At 47.4% G+C, this 14124-nt stretch overlaps 1 protein-coding gene across 1 annotated transcript in view; it reads left to right on the top strand.

Moving 5' to 3' along the window:
• Nucleotides 1–3792: 3792 nt before the first annotated feature.
• The window catches only part of Nqo1 (NAD(P)H quinone dehydrogenase 1), a 14774-nt gene continuing 4442 nt past the window's right edge, over nucleotides 3793–14124 (top strand). The window contains exons 1-3 of the mRNA XM_029480809.1: nucleotides 3793–3956; nucleotides 13549–13713; nucleotides 13790–13920. Coding sequence (XP_029336669.1) covers nucleotides 3950–3956; nucleotides 13549–13713; nucleotides 13790–13920 — 303 coding nt within the window. The 5' untranslated portion in view covers nucleotides 3793–3949. The remainder of the gene's footprint in view (nucleotides 3957–13548; nucleotides 13714–13789; nucleotides 13921–14124) is intronic.

Genomic DNA, 14124 nt, shown 5'->3' with positions numbered 1-14124 from the left:
CTGGCCTTAAACTCAGAGATCTGCCTGCCTCTGGCACCCAAGTGATGGGATTAAAAGTATATACTAGCCGTGGTGACGCACACCTTTAATCCCAGCACTTGGAAAGCAGAGGCAGGCGGATTTCTGAGTTCGAGGCCAGCCTGGTCTACAAAGTGAGTTCCAGGACAGCCAAGGCTACACAGAGAAACCCTGTCTCAAAACAAAACAAAACAAAACAAAAGGAAGGAGGCCAGTGTCTGGAGGGAGCCACTGGTAGAACTGCTGCTGGAGTCAGGTTTGAAGGAAGCTGCAGAGTTTGGTGGTGAGGTGAGAAGCTCTAAACGAGGCCCAGAGCAAGAAATACGTCAGGAGCAGGGAACATCAGCAGGTTAGGTCCGGATCCAGACAGGTGGGCCAGCAGGCGCTGGACAGGCAGTAGGCTGCATCAACAGCGGGGGACCGAGCAGAATAGGGGAGTCCTCAGCTCTGGGTGCACATACCAACTATTAGATGACAGGTTGGTGCGGAGCGTGCTGTTGCCATGTAAGGGAACATCACTGATGCAGTCCAGGTCGGGGTACCACACCCTTTTCTCAGTCTGGAGTGTCGGTAAGTTCTTGGGCCTGGTTTGCCTGGTATGATTTTAATGCACCCATGCTTCAGGCATCTCTGTGAATACCACAGCCAACAGAATACCCATGCAAAGTTCAGTTCAACACGACTCAGTAGCTGTTGTTGGTTCAAACTTCAAGAGTCTGACCCCAATAGCTTACTGTAGGCACATATTTAAGCACAGCACAGTCAGATGAGAAGTTTCCTGGTGATAGTTAAGTCAACTTCATGCAAAGGTTAAGACATCAAAAGTCTATGTAGGGGCTGGTGAGATGGCTCAGCGGTTAAGAGTGCCGACTGCTCTTCCAAAGGTCCTGAGTTCAAATCCCAGCAACCACATGGTGGCTCACAACCATCTGTAATGAAATCTGATGCCCTCTTCTGGAGTGTCTGAAGACAGCTACAGTGTACTTACATATAATACATAAATTAATTAATTAAAAAAAAAGTCTATGTAAAGCCGGACAGTGGTGGCACACACCTTTAATCCCAGCACCTGGGAAGCAGAGGCAGGAGGATTTCTGAGTTCCAGGACAGCCAGGGCTATACAGAGAAACCCTGTCTCGGAAAAAAAAAAAAAGTCTATGTAAAATACACATGACAGCCATAAGATGGATTCTAACAAGTCCAAGACAAGGGTCAGGGGGGAGGATCTGGTGTGGTCTCGGCCACATTGTTAGCACCAGGCTATTAACCTTACCTATTCCCTGTCTCTTTGAAGAGACAGCCCTGCGTGTTTAACATTCTCAGCTCCCCTGTCACTTATCTGTGAGCATAAGAACCTCTGTGTTTGTTATCCCATGGGACCCTACAGCTTTATGTCTCCCCCATAAACCTAAGGATGCGTCCCCTGGAGTAAGTCATTTATTTATACATGTGTGCTGGTGGATGCTACTGACAGCCGGTATAATTGGTCCTTATAAAATGGAGTCTCTTAAGTCAGTGAACAGCCTGAAGTACCACTGCTTGTATACAATAGGAGTATCTTAGAGTGGAGCGTGGCCTGATCTTAATACTGAGGGTGACATTGAACTCCTGACCCTGAGTGAAAAAATAAGAAAGAAGGACATGACTACTCTTAGGTATGGTGGAGGAGGTTTGTTGTAGAGAGCCTAGCCAGAGGTAGAGACATGGGAGAGTCCAGAGGGATCGTGTCCCTGAATTGGGTCATCTATAAGGAGAATGGCGAGGGGACAGCCAGAAGAAGAGGCCAGGAAGGAAAAAAAAAAGGACTAGATTATATATTATATAATCTAGTCAAAATGGCTAGGTCATATGAGGAAGAACTGTTCAGGGCAGGGAAGGCAGCCCAGCTCTTGGGCTGGAGAGCTCCCAGTATTGGGCAGGGTATGCCAGCCATAACCTGTAACAAGTAGGGACTGAAGGATGCTGGGAGAATCTGGTGGCCAGGTCTGCTTCGATAGGTTAAACAGGCACCCTCAGACATTTGTCCTAGATTTGAGACCTAACGGATCCTTCCTGCCAAGTGCTGAGTGAGGGCTCCGGCCAGCTCCCGCTATTACCAATTGTCTTAGTTAGGGTTTTACTGCTGTGAACAGACACCATGACCAAGGCAAGTCTTATAAAAAACAACATTTAATTGGGGCTGGCTTACAGGTTCAGAGGTTCAGTCCATTATCATCAAGGTGGGAGCATGGCAGTATCCAGGCAGGCATGGCACAGGAGGAGCTGAGAGTTCAATGTCTTCATCCAAAGGCTGCTAGTGGAAGACTGACTTCCAGGCAACTAGGGTGAGGATCTTATACCCACACCCACAGTGACACACCCATTTCAACCAGGTCACACCTATTCCAACAAGGCCACACATTCAGATGGTGCCACTCCTTGATCCAAGGATATACAAACCATCACACCAATATATTATTTTTTTGCTTGTTATTTTTAAAAAAAGTGTGTGTGTGTGTGTGTGTGTGCCCGCGTGCGCCCACGGAGGTCAGATGAGGATGCTAGATCCCCTGTAGCTGAGTTACAAGTGTTTCTGGGCTGGGCAGTGGTGGCGCACGCCTTTAATCCCAGCCCTTGGGAAGCAGAGGCAGGCGGATTTCTGAGTTCGAGGCCAGCCTGGTTTTCCAAGTGAGTTCCAGGACAGCCAGGGCTATACAGAGAAACCCTGTCTCAAAAAACAAAAAACAAAAAAACCAAAACCCAAACCAAAAAAAAACCAAGTGTTTGTGGGCAGCCCCACTAAGGTGTTGGGAACTAAAAAGGGCTCGCCGGGAAAGCAGTCAGCTATCCTAACAGCTCCCTTTGACTTCCTGACAAGTTCCTACAAGCTCCGTAGGGTAACTTTACCATTTTTGTTTTGGGACAGGATCTCACCGCGTAGCCTTGACTGTTATGGAACCTACTATATAGACCAGGTTCTTCAACTCACAAAGTTCCACCTGTATCTCGCTCCGAACTGCTGGGATTAAAGGCGTGCGCCACCAAGGTCCCACAAACAAAATTTTTACTTAAGGAGATTTAAAACCTTTTTTGTTCAGTTCTATATTCTGATGTAAATCTTCATGTCAAGTTATTAAGTTTCATCCGTGGCTACAGAAATACTTCCCTGTGGCTGCTGTCTCCTGCCAGCTTTGCTCTGACTTCCTAGAGGGTCCCACAGATGAGTTCCCGTTACCTGGTCACCGGGGGCAAAGTTGAGGAGACCCAAGCGTGTATACCCAGGGAGCAGTTTTTGCAGTTTCTAAGAGCAGAACGCAGCACAGAAGAAACAAATTTATTTCACACTAGGACAAGTCTCTCTGAACTTTCAGTCTAGAGTCACAGTGAGTTGGCAAAATTTGAGCCCATCCTTTTAGCTGCCCCACCTTTCCCCTAGCGTGCAAAGGTGACTTCCCACGGCTGAGTGAGGACTAATCTACACAGCCTGATTATGTAGGCAGGTCCCATGAAGCTCTAAGATTTCTGTTGGAAATTTCCATTTTGTACCCAGGAGGTCTTGGGACAGGGAGCAGATGGATTTATCCAATATGTCCCCATATCCTCAAATTCTCTCTCACTCCCTTGCTCCGGGGGAATCCTTTTGACTTCCATATACAGGAGTCCTAGTCCAGCCCCAAACTGCTTCTCCCTGCCAATAACTTGGTATCTTCCCAAGGCGCCTCTGGGTTCCAGAATCCAGCCCCGCCCTCGCTGGCTGCTCTGCACAGTGGGCTGGGCGGGCATAAGCAGGATATAAAGCCTGCGCTCAGCCCATACCCCACGGCTCAGCTGTACTAGCCTAGACTGTAGCCAGCCCTAAGGATCTCTCTGAAGAGCTTTAGGGTTGTCCTGGCAACCAGCTGCTCAGCCAATCAGCGTTCGGTATTACGATCCTCCCTCAACATCTGGAGCCATGGCGGGTGAGTGTGGCGCCAACTCCAGTCTGATTTACTCTGAGGAGGATGTAGGGGCTGGCTGTGAGGAAAAGTGAAGTGGTTAGGAACCTGGATGAGCCTCGGTTAGTCTCTGGAAGGAGAACTTCTTCTCAGAACCAGAGATGCGGATTATTCTGCAGCCCAAGTTCACCCGTGGGCAACTCCAGCATTGCCCCTTCTACACCGTTCCTTAACAGAGCTGGCCACTCTCTGTACCGCGTTTGGACTATTTAGAAAAAGGGTAACATATGTCCTAGGTTGGCCTTAAAGCTGCTGTCTAGTGAAGGATAGCCTTTAACTTGGGGTCTTATTGCCTCCACTGCCTAAGTGCCAGGATTCTAAGTGCTCATCACCACGTCTGATTGACACGGCTCTGGGAATTGAATCGAAACCAGGACTTCCTGCATGCTAGACAAACTCTCTACCACCTGAGCTCTGCGCACGTCCCCAGCCTAGGCCAGATAGTATTTAACCATTTGGAAATACGTTGCTAACATTTAGAAATATAAGCAGGCAATTTACAGGGACTTGCTGGGCTTGGTGGCACCCTGGAGGCAAAGGCAGGCAAATTTCTTTTAAGTTCCAAGGTAGCCTGGTCTATAGAGCCAGTTCCGGGACAGTCAGAGCTACATAATGGAGAGAGACTGTCTCAAACAAACAAACCAACAAACCAAACCGCAGGTTTTAAAAAGGGGGATCACCACTTTGTGAAAGAAAACAGAAAGATGTGGAGATGGGTACAGGGAGCGGAGCTGAGAAGGAGTGTAACAGAATTGGAGCCTAATTCCAGCCTGCCTGGCTCTGGAAAGTTTCTACTGTGACCCTGGAGCAGGAAATCCGATTTGTTAATTGGTCAATTTTTGTGACAGTCTCCTCACTTTGCCATCAGCCCAGGGGAAGGCAGGGGAGAGTCCTTGGCAGTTACCACCACATTATTGTCTAGTGTTTGACTGGCATCTACTGCGTTCTTGGCCAAGTAGCCTCCAGGGCTAAGTACTTCCCAACAGGGCCTGGCTCTGAGTTCTGGGCAGCAATTAGGTTTAGACGGTGGTTCCTCCGTTGGGGCAGGACTGTAACTTTTTGGAGTTCCTTTCCCTTTAAAACTATTTCAGCCTCCGAAAATGCACTCAGGATCTCGCCTTGCTAAAAGCACAGAGGGAGGGAAGGATGCTTCTGCTGTTGTACAGGGTCATCCCAGTGTTCTCTAAGCTCTGCGATGAGTTGCTGGGAGAGCCAGCGAGGGAGGGTTTTCAACAGCTGGTAAGGCTGTGTCTGCTTCGGTCTCCATTTATGCATGAGGGATAAATGTTCCAAGCCCCCTCCACTGGAGCCGCAGACAGCACAGAGCACAAGCATTATTATATTCATCTTACACTCCCACACTTGTGTTCATTTCAGGTCAGTGTTTGTTTATTCATCCATCCGTTCATTCACTCATTCATTTTGGCCAGACTAGCTTCAAACTCGATTTGGTCTAGGCTGACCTTGAACACCTGATCCTCCTGCCTCTGTGCCCCAGTGCAGGTGTGTGCCCAGGCCAGGCTAAACTTAATTTACAAATTAGAGTAGAAGATTGACAAAATAAAAAATAAAACAGAAAAATGACACCCATAGGCTGTAATACTGGCAAACTGGTCTGTTCTCTGTTGCTTCGAGAAAACGCCGACCAAAAGCAAGCGGAGAAGGAAAGGGTGCATTTCAACTGACAGTTCCGGGTCCTAGTTCATCACCAAGGTTAATGGAGGCAGGAACCTGGAGGTGGGAACTGAAGCAGGAGAACTCTGCTTACTGGCTTGCTCTCTGTGACCTTTTCAGCCTGTTTTCTCACACAACTCAGTGAGTGGCACCTGTCCAAGGGTGACACCAATCACAGGGAGCTGACCCTCCCCAAGTCAATCACTAATCAAGAAAATGTCACCCACTACAGGCTACTGTCTGATGGAGGCCACTGTCTGATGGAGGCCACTATGGGCCAGTCTGATGGAGGTCTCCCCTGTCGTTCCCTGCAGAGGGCTGGGAAGCACTGAAGTTTTCAGGTGGGGCTGGGGGAGGGAGGCTGAAAGCAAGACTGGGCTGGATATTGGAGTGAGGTTTGTTTCCAGGGGACGGTCCAGATAACTTCAGCTACCCAAATTTAGAGTCAGGGTTGCCAAGAATGTTACTGGATAAAGGGACCTGCTACCAGGCAGGCTTGATGACCTGGGTTCCCTCATTAGGACCCACATGGAAAGAGAGAACCAACTCCAACTCCTGCAAGTTCTGCCTAGGACACACACACACACACACACACACACACTGAAAAAATAAATAATGTAATTTAAAAGCACTCAGGAGGTAGAAGCAGATGGGTCTTTATAAGTTTGAGTCCAGCCTTGTGTATGTAACAAACTCCAGGGCAACCAAGACCACACAATGAGACCTTGTCTCAGAAAAACACAAAAGAAAACCCACAACAAAACAAACAAACAATATCAAGGTGGAGAGAGCGCTCGTTGGTTAAGCACACAGGCTGCTCTTGTAGAGAATCGGGGCTTGCTCCCCAGTGTTCACGTGGGAGCCAAAACTTTTTGTAATTCCAGTCCTTCTGAGGGTACCAGGAGTGTATCTGTTGCACAGGCATATGTGCAAACAAAACACCCATATCTGTAAAATAAGTATATTCTAAAATTTAAAAATGGTTTCTTCTCTCTCTCTCTCTCCCTTCCTCCTTTTTAAAAAAAATTATTTATTTATTATATGTAAGTACACCGTAGCTGTCTTCAGACACACCAGAAGAGGGCATCAGATCCCATTACAGATGGTTGTGAGCCATCATGTGGTTGCTGGGATTTGAACTCAGGACCTCTGGAAGGGCAGTCAGTGCTCTTAACCTCTGAACCATCTCTCCAGCCCCAACAAGGTCTTTCTACATAGCCCTGGCTGTCCTGGAACTCACTATGTAGACCAGGCTGGCCTTGAATTCACAGAGATCTGTCTGAGCCTCCCCAGTGCTAAGATTAAAGGCTTGCACCACCACACTTGGTCTATTTTAATTTCAATAAAAAATGACTTTTTGAGAAGTTTAGGCTCCACAGTTACGAAGCCCAGGTCCCCAGCCCCTACGGTATGTAATAGGTGCCCAGTTAACAATCTGGTACTGCTGGGAGCTTGGTGTCTGATGACCTGAGCATTTCAGGGGGTAAATGGAGTGGAAATCAGGCACAGGTGCCTGTGGGGTGGGGAGGGGAGCAAGTTCTCCTCCATTTCAGGATTCGTGGAACAACGAACAACCCATCTGTTTCTTGGCAGTCCATCAGAGCAGGGAACAAGAGGCACTGGCAAGATCACGCTGGGGCTGCAGGGCTCGGTTATAGGGAGCATGAGGCTCCAGATTCAAACCCCAGCATAAAACAGAAAGCAGGGGTGGACCCACTAGATGGGGAGATGCAAGGCAGAGCAGAAGCTGGTGTTGGCTAGTGTGCTAACAGAACTTCCTGGTGTGTTTCCAAACTCATCCCCAAACAAACACTAAGGTCTTTCATTACCCCGGAGGTTATTTCTGTTTATGGAATAATTCAAATGAAACCTGGGGGCTGGAATGTTGATAGAGTTAGGAGCATTTGCTGCATAATGCTGAGGGCCAGACTTCAGATCCAGGGACCAGAGTTCAGACCTCGCAAGACCAGGCAGGGTACTCTTTGGCCTCCAGAGGTAACACCCACATCAACAGATAAATAAAAATAAATCCTTAAAAAAATAGTTATTTAATACAAGAAACTCTATACCCACAGCACCCAGAGGTTCCTTTTATGACCTAGTCACCTATCCCTGACCATTCTACTGATTTTCTAGGAAGATCATTTTATTTTCATGTCGGTGGTCAATTAAATATGCCACCATTGTCAGGTGGTGGTGGTGATGCACATCTTTAATCCCAGCGCTGGGGAGGTGGAGACAGAGGCAGCCAGCCTGTGTTCCAGGAAAACCAGGGCTACACAGAGAAATTCTGTTTTTTTTTTTTTTTTGTGGGGGGGGGAGCCAGCATCAGTAGACACTAATTTCTCACGAACTCAGAATGCATTCTTTATTCTTCTTGCTCATCCCTTTCTTCCATTTCAATTTTATTTTTAAAATGTATTTGTTATTATTAGAGTGGTGTGTACCTGTGTATGTGTGTGCCTGTATGTGTGTGTATGTCTGTGTATATGTGTACTTGTGTGTGTGTGTGTGTGCCTGTGAGTACCTCTGTGAGTGTGTGTGTCTATACCTGTATGTGCCTGTGTGTGTGCCTGGGTGAGTGTGTGCCTATATGTGTGTATGTTTGTGTGCTTTTGTGCACCTGTGTGCATGTGTGTGCTTGTATCTGTGTGTGTGAATGTGTGTGCGCTTGTGTGTATGCCTGTGTGTGTGCCTATATGTGTACCTGTGTGTATGTGTGTGCCTGTATCTGAGTGTGTCTGTGTGTGTACCTGTGTCTGTGTGTGTGCCTGTGTACCTGTGTGCATGTGTGTGCCTTTATCAACGTGTGTGTGTGCCTATGTGTGTTTGTTTGCCTGCGAACCTGTGTGCATGTGTGTGCCTGTATCTGTGTTTGTGTGCCTGTGTACCTGTGTGCATGTATGTGTCTTTATCTGTGTGTGTCTCTGTGTGCCTGTGTTTGTATACCTGTGTGCCTGTGTGTGTACCTGTGTGCTTGTGTGTGTACCTGAGTGCCTGTGTGTACCTGTGTGCATGTGTGTGTGTGTGTGCCACAGTATTTATGTGAAGACCTGAGGACAACCCTGGCCACTGTTTTTCACACCCTTATGTGGGGTCTGAGCATCAATTTGGGTCTCTGCAGATCTGTCAGGGAGACCTGGGATTGAAAGCCTCAAAGACTAGGTTGGACTACAGTCTCATGCTGGAGAAAACCTTACTTCAGGTTCAGTGCACATTTATACAAGTACGTAACACAGAAAGCCGTGATCCAAGGAAGGGGGAGTTTAGAAACACCTGATCAGAAACATGTGTAAAAATAAACGCCAGTAAGCAGGTTCTAAACGGTAACCAAGCAGCCCTTCCCAGAACTTTCTCAGGACAGAGCAATTTAAGCACAATTACCTGGCACATGCTATGGATTATATCTGGGAAACCAGATTCGGGGCCATCTAAGACAGCTCTTGGCAAATCCTTTCAACCACGTGGGGTTCTATAGCTTGGTTACAACGTCCAACAAGAATAAACACGTCTTATAAACTGAATGGAAGCGTCTGTCACAGGGAGGCAGGAAATCACACCCAACAACAGTCCAGGGAACAAAATGCTCCTGAGGTAAAAGGCCCCCTGCCTCTTCCTGGAGCCTCCCTCACGGCTCCCCACAGCGCTGGTCACTGTGGTCACACTCAGGGTTTGAGGCTTTGACATCTTTACCTCCTTTCCAGTTTTTTGTTTTGTTTTTTTTTGTTGTTGTTGTTGTTGTTTTGTTTTTAAATTGGGAAGCTGCTGTCAGGTGGGCGAGTTCACAGGCCCCAAGGACCAAGGCCAGGGAAGTCACCATGGGGGAGGGAGGAGTAGGGGAGGGAGGGAGAAAGAGGGTCATCCAAAAGGGAAGGGGAAGAAGAGGGGAAGGAGGACGATGAGGAGAGCCTCTTTCCATTTTTATTAGTTTGTTTGCATAGCTGTGAGCAGAAGGGGTCCTGGAGTTTGTGGTAGAGGCTCCTCACCTCAAGGTAGACAGGGAGAGAAGCCAACATCCGGATCTAATCTTGTTTGTTTGTTTGTTTGTTTGTTTTGTTTTTTGTTTTTGAGACAAGGTTTCTCTGTGTAGCCCTGATTGTCCTGGAACTCACTCTGTAGACCAGGCTGGCCTCGAACTCAGCAATCTGCCTGCCTCTGCCTCCTGAGTGCTGGGATTAAAGGTGTGCACCACCACGCCCGGCACCCGGGTCTAATCTTAAAAAGCATCCTCCTAGGGACTCATTGCTCCAGTCAGCCCCACCCTTACTCCAGCCTCCAACCCCTGTTCCCCGAGTTCTGTCACCTTCTGAAGTACCACCACAGGCTGGGGACTAAGTTTCCAACCCTTGAGCCTGTAGGGACTGTTTTTTTCTATTTTTTTTTTAAGACAGGGTCTACTTTGTCCTTCGTGCTGGGCTAGAACCTATTGTCCTCCTGCTTTTCTGCCTCTCAAATGCTGAGATTATAGATATGAACAACTAGACCTAGTTGCGGGGGCATTCCACGTGCAAGCCATGAAGCCAGAGGCAAAACATGCAGAACGCAAGCTCAATCTAAGTGCATGGCTCGCCTCATTCATTGGCTTCTTTATTTATGGCTGTGGTGGACTTGGTGCTACAAGCAAGATGCCACGAGTTCAAATCCCTAGAACCCATGTTTTGTTTGTTTGTTTGTTTTCGTTTTTGTTTTCTTTAGAAAAGCCAGGTATGGCAGAGTGTAGGGAAACAGCGCCAGGAAAGTCCCTGGGCTTGCTGGCAGCCATCCTGGCTGACCTACTTGGAAACTGCCAGGCTAGATCATGTTTCAGTACTTTTTAATGGAAACAACGTGACCAAAAATCTGTCACAGGATTTTGAGACCATTAAAACAAGTTTAGTGAGAAAAAGAAAATAGATCATGTTTCAAACAGGGTGGAAAGAGCGTGAGGAGCGACATCCAAGGTTGTCCTCTGGCCTTCACATGGGCACACATGATTAAGCACAGGCTCACACACACTGGAATTTGATCACTATGAGGGCGTATTCAGAGGATCCTCTTAACTCAGTGGGAGAGTAAGGGGGTGGCTGGCGTGGGCATGGAGGTCCCAGCATTTGGGAGGTAGAGATAGAAGGATCAGGGGTTCAAAGCTATCCTCTACTACCCGGTGAGTTTGAAACTAGCCTGGGCTATGTGAGACTCTTTTCTCACAGAGCGTGAGGTTACTGGGTAAAAATGGCTCTGTCTTCTATGGATTAGTGTGTGGAGAGATTGTTTTATAATGGGGGTGTTTTAAGAGCCACTGTAGCTCTGTCTTGAATCTGTCTCTCTTGCCCTGTGTTACCCAAAACTGTCTTTGGACTCTTGAGTCCTCACCAGCAAAAAGGCCTTCTTCTCTGGGTTCCACCACCCCTCCTCCTCCCAACTTCTAGTGCTGTGAACCCCCCCCCAAAAAAAACCCTTCTCTCTCTCTCTCTCTCTCTCTTTCTCTCTCTCTCTCTTTCTCTCTCTCTCTCTTTTTTATAACCATCTAGCCTGTGGTATTCAGTTATAGCAACAGTAAGGATGGTAGCTTGAGTAAGAATGGCCCCACAGGCTCATATATGTGAGCGCTTAGCTACAGGAATTGATCTATTAGAAGGATAAGGAGGCATGACCTTGTTGGAGGGAGTGTATCACTTTGGAGTAGGCTTTGAGGTTTCAAAAGCTCAAGCCATGCATGCCCGGTGTTGCCCTCTCTTTTTCTTCCTGTGGATCAGGATGTAGAGTACCGCCATGCCACCATGGTGATAATGGATTAACCCTTTGAAACTGTAGCAAGCCCACAGTTAAATTCTTTCTAAGAGTTACCTTGGTCTTGACATAGCGACTAAGACAGTAAGTAAACTAAGACAAATGGGTTCCAATCGCCTGTTACTTATCACCTCTTCCCTTGTGATCGCTGGCTTCCGGGTTGCAGAAGCTTTGCTGGTTCATTCAGATAGAAAAGCTGAAATCAGAGGCAAGCTTTCTTAAATGCTACTAAGGATGGAGCCAAGAGCTAGGCAAGCATTCTACCAGGAGTTACAATCTCAGCCTTAATCTTTTTCTTTAACGTTTTGGATGGGGGATTTGTTTAGGTTTTCCAAGGTCCCCTCTACCCTGCACCCCGTGCTTTGCTGAGGGTGTTTTTTCTCTCTGTGTCTGCTGTATGTATGTTTCCTCATGCCCAATAAACACCTTTCTTCAACTGCAAAATAAAAAAATGAAAAATAAAAATAAAATTTTTGGACAGGATCTCCATATGAAGTCGTGATTGACCTCAAGCTCAGAGATCCACCTGCCTCTGCCTCCCGAGTGTTGAGATTAAAAGTGTGTGCCATCACATCTGGCGTTTTGGGAAACTTTTTGTTTTTGTTTTGTTGTTTGAGTTGTTTGTAGCCCTGGCTATTCTGGAACTAGCTCTGTAGATCAGGCTGGCCTCAAATTCGCAGAGATTTGCCTGTCTCTGACTCCCAAATGCTGAGATTAAATGTGTGCGCCACCACCACCACACCTAGGAAACTCTTTTGAGCGCTGACATGATGTTCAAAATATTTTGGTTTTATTTTGGAGCTTGCTGTGTTGTGGATTAATTCAAATGCTACTTGTGTTAATTCGGCTCCAAAACTTACTGGATCACATCTGCATGTAAGACACTGAGGGTCCCTGCCCTCAGCTGGGTCTGATTGGCAAATAAAGTTGCCAACGGTAGATGGCTGGGCAGGGGAGACCGAGGCAAGGGAACCCAGGGAAGAAGGATTTAGTACTGCCACGCCAGGGGAAGCGGAAGGATCAGACTTGAGAGGTACAGGGCAGAGAGACTGCCGACATGTAGGAGTTGGAGATTGTGGCCCAGGAAGACTGCAAGCCTGGGTACGAGGCAGCCAGGAATAAAGGTTTTAGTAAGTAATAATTCAGGAATATGGGAGGGGAGAGCGTGCTACCAGCACGGAGGATTAAAATAGAAGGCTGGGGGTCGGGCTGGTGAGATGGCTCAGCGGTTAAGAGCACTGCTCTTCCAGAGGTCCTGAGTTCAAATCCCAGCAACCACATGGTGACTCACAACCATCTGTAATGGGATCCGACGCCCTCTTCTGGTGTGTCTAAAGACAGCTAAAGTGTACTTACATATAATAAATAAATCGAGGCAGGCAGATTTCTGAGTTTGAGGCCAGCCTGGTCTACAGAGTGAGTTCCAGGATAGCCAGGGCTATACAGAGCCCTGTCTTGAAAAACAAACAAACAAAAAACCCCAAAAATCTTTGGGCCTGAGCAAGCGGGGCCAGAGGGAGCAGAGGTCCTGAGTTGTTTAATTCCCAGTAACTACATGGTGGCTCACAACCATCTGTACAGCTACAGTGTACTCATATATATAAAATAAATAACTATTTCTTTAAAATAGAAGGCTGTGTGTGTGTGTATGTGTGTGTCTTTCATTTGAGAATCTAGAGCATTGAGGTAGCTCGTGAGGAACCCACATGGAGCCACTGCCAGAGAGGTAGAGCAGATTAATCAACTATAGCAATACCTCTAGACTTCAGATTTTTTTAAAAAAAAATGTTTGATTACATTTAGAGAGAGAGAGAGAGAGATCTTTGTGGAGTTCAGGATAACTTCAGAAGTTGATTCTCTTCTTCCACCAGGTGGGTCCTGGGGATCGAACTCAGGACACCCGACTTGGCAGGAAGTGCCCTTATCTGCTGAGCCATCTCACCAGCCTCAAGTGTAGATTTTCAGATGAAAGACATTTAGTTGATAATGCTAGCCACTGTTCCCCATGCTGAGAAACGAAGGTGGGAAACATGTCTGATCCCAAACACTTTAGATTAGGGATTCACCCGTCCTGTTTGGATTTTCTTTCCATGCCTCACATATATCTAAACAGTGAGAAGAGCCCTGGTTGTACTGGCCCATTCAGAGAAGACATCATTCAACTACGCCATGAAGGAGGCTGCTGTAGAGGCTCTGAAGAAGAAAGGATGGGAGGTACTCGAGTCTGACCTCTATGCTATGAACTTCAACCCCATCATTTCCAGAAATGACATCACAGGTAAGAACCGTCTCTCTCCATTGGCAGCGGACCCCTGTGGCCCAGCCTCAGCCCCATCACTCTTGCTACCCAACAGGTGAGCTGAAGGACTCGAAGAACTTTCAGTATCCTTCCGAGTCATCTCTAGCATATAAGGAAGGACGCCTGAGCCCAGATATTGTGGCCGAACACAAGAAGCTGGAAGCTGCAGACCTGGTGATTTTTCAGGTATCACATAGGACAGAAATCATAAGAAAGCGGTGTCTGGCCGGGCAGTGGTGGTGCACGCCTTTAATCCCAGCACTTGGGAGGCAGAAGCAGGCAGATCTCTGAGTTCGAGGCCAGCTTGGTCTACAGAGTGAGTTCCAGGACAGCCAGGGCTACACAGAGAAACCCTGTCTTGAAAAACAAAAGACAAACAAACAAACAAAC

This window comes from Mus caroli, chromosome 8 (genome assembly GCF_900094665.2).
Source record: "Mus caroli chromosome 8, CAROLI_EIJ_v1.1, whole genome shotgun sequence".
NCBI classification, from domain to species: Eukaryota; Metazoa; Chordata; class Mammalia; order Rodentia; family Muridae; genus Mus; species Mus caroli.
This window is presented reverse-complemented; position numbering and strand designations above follow the sequence as displayed.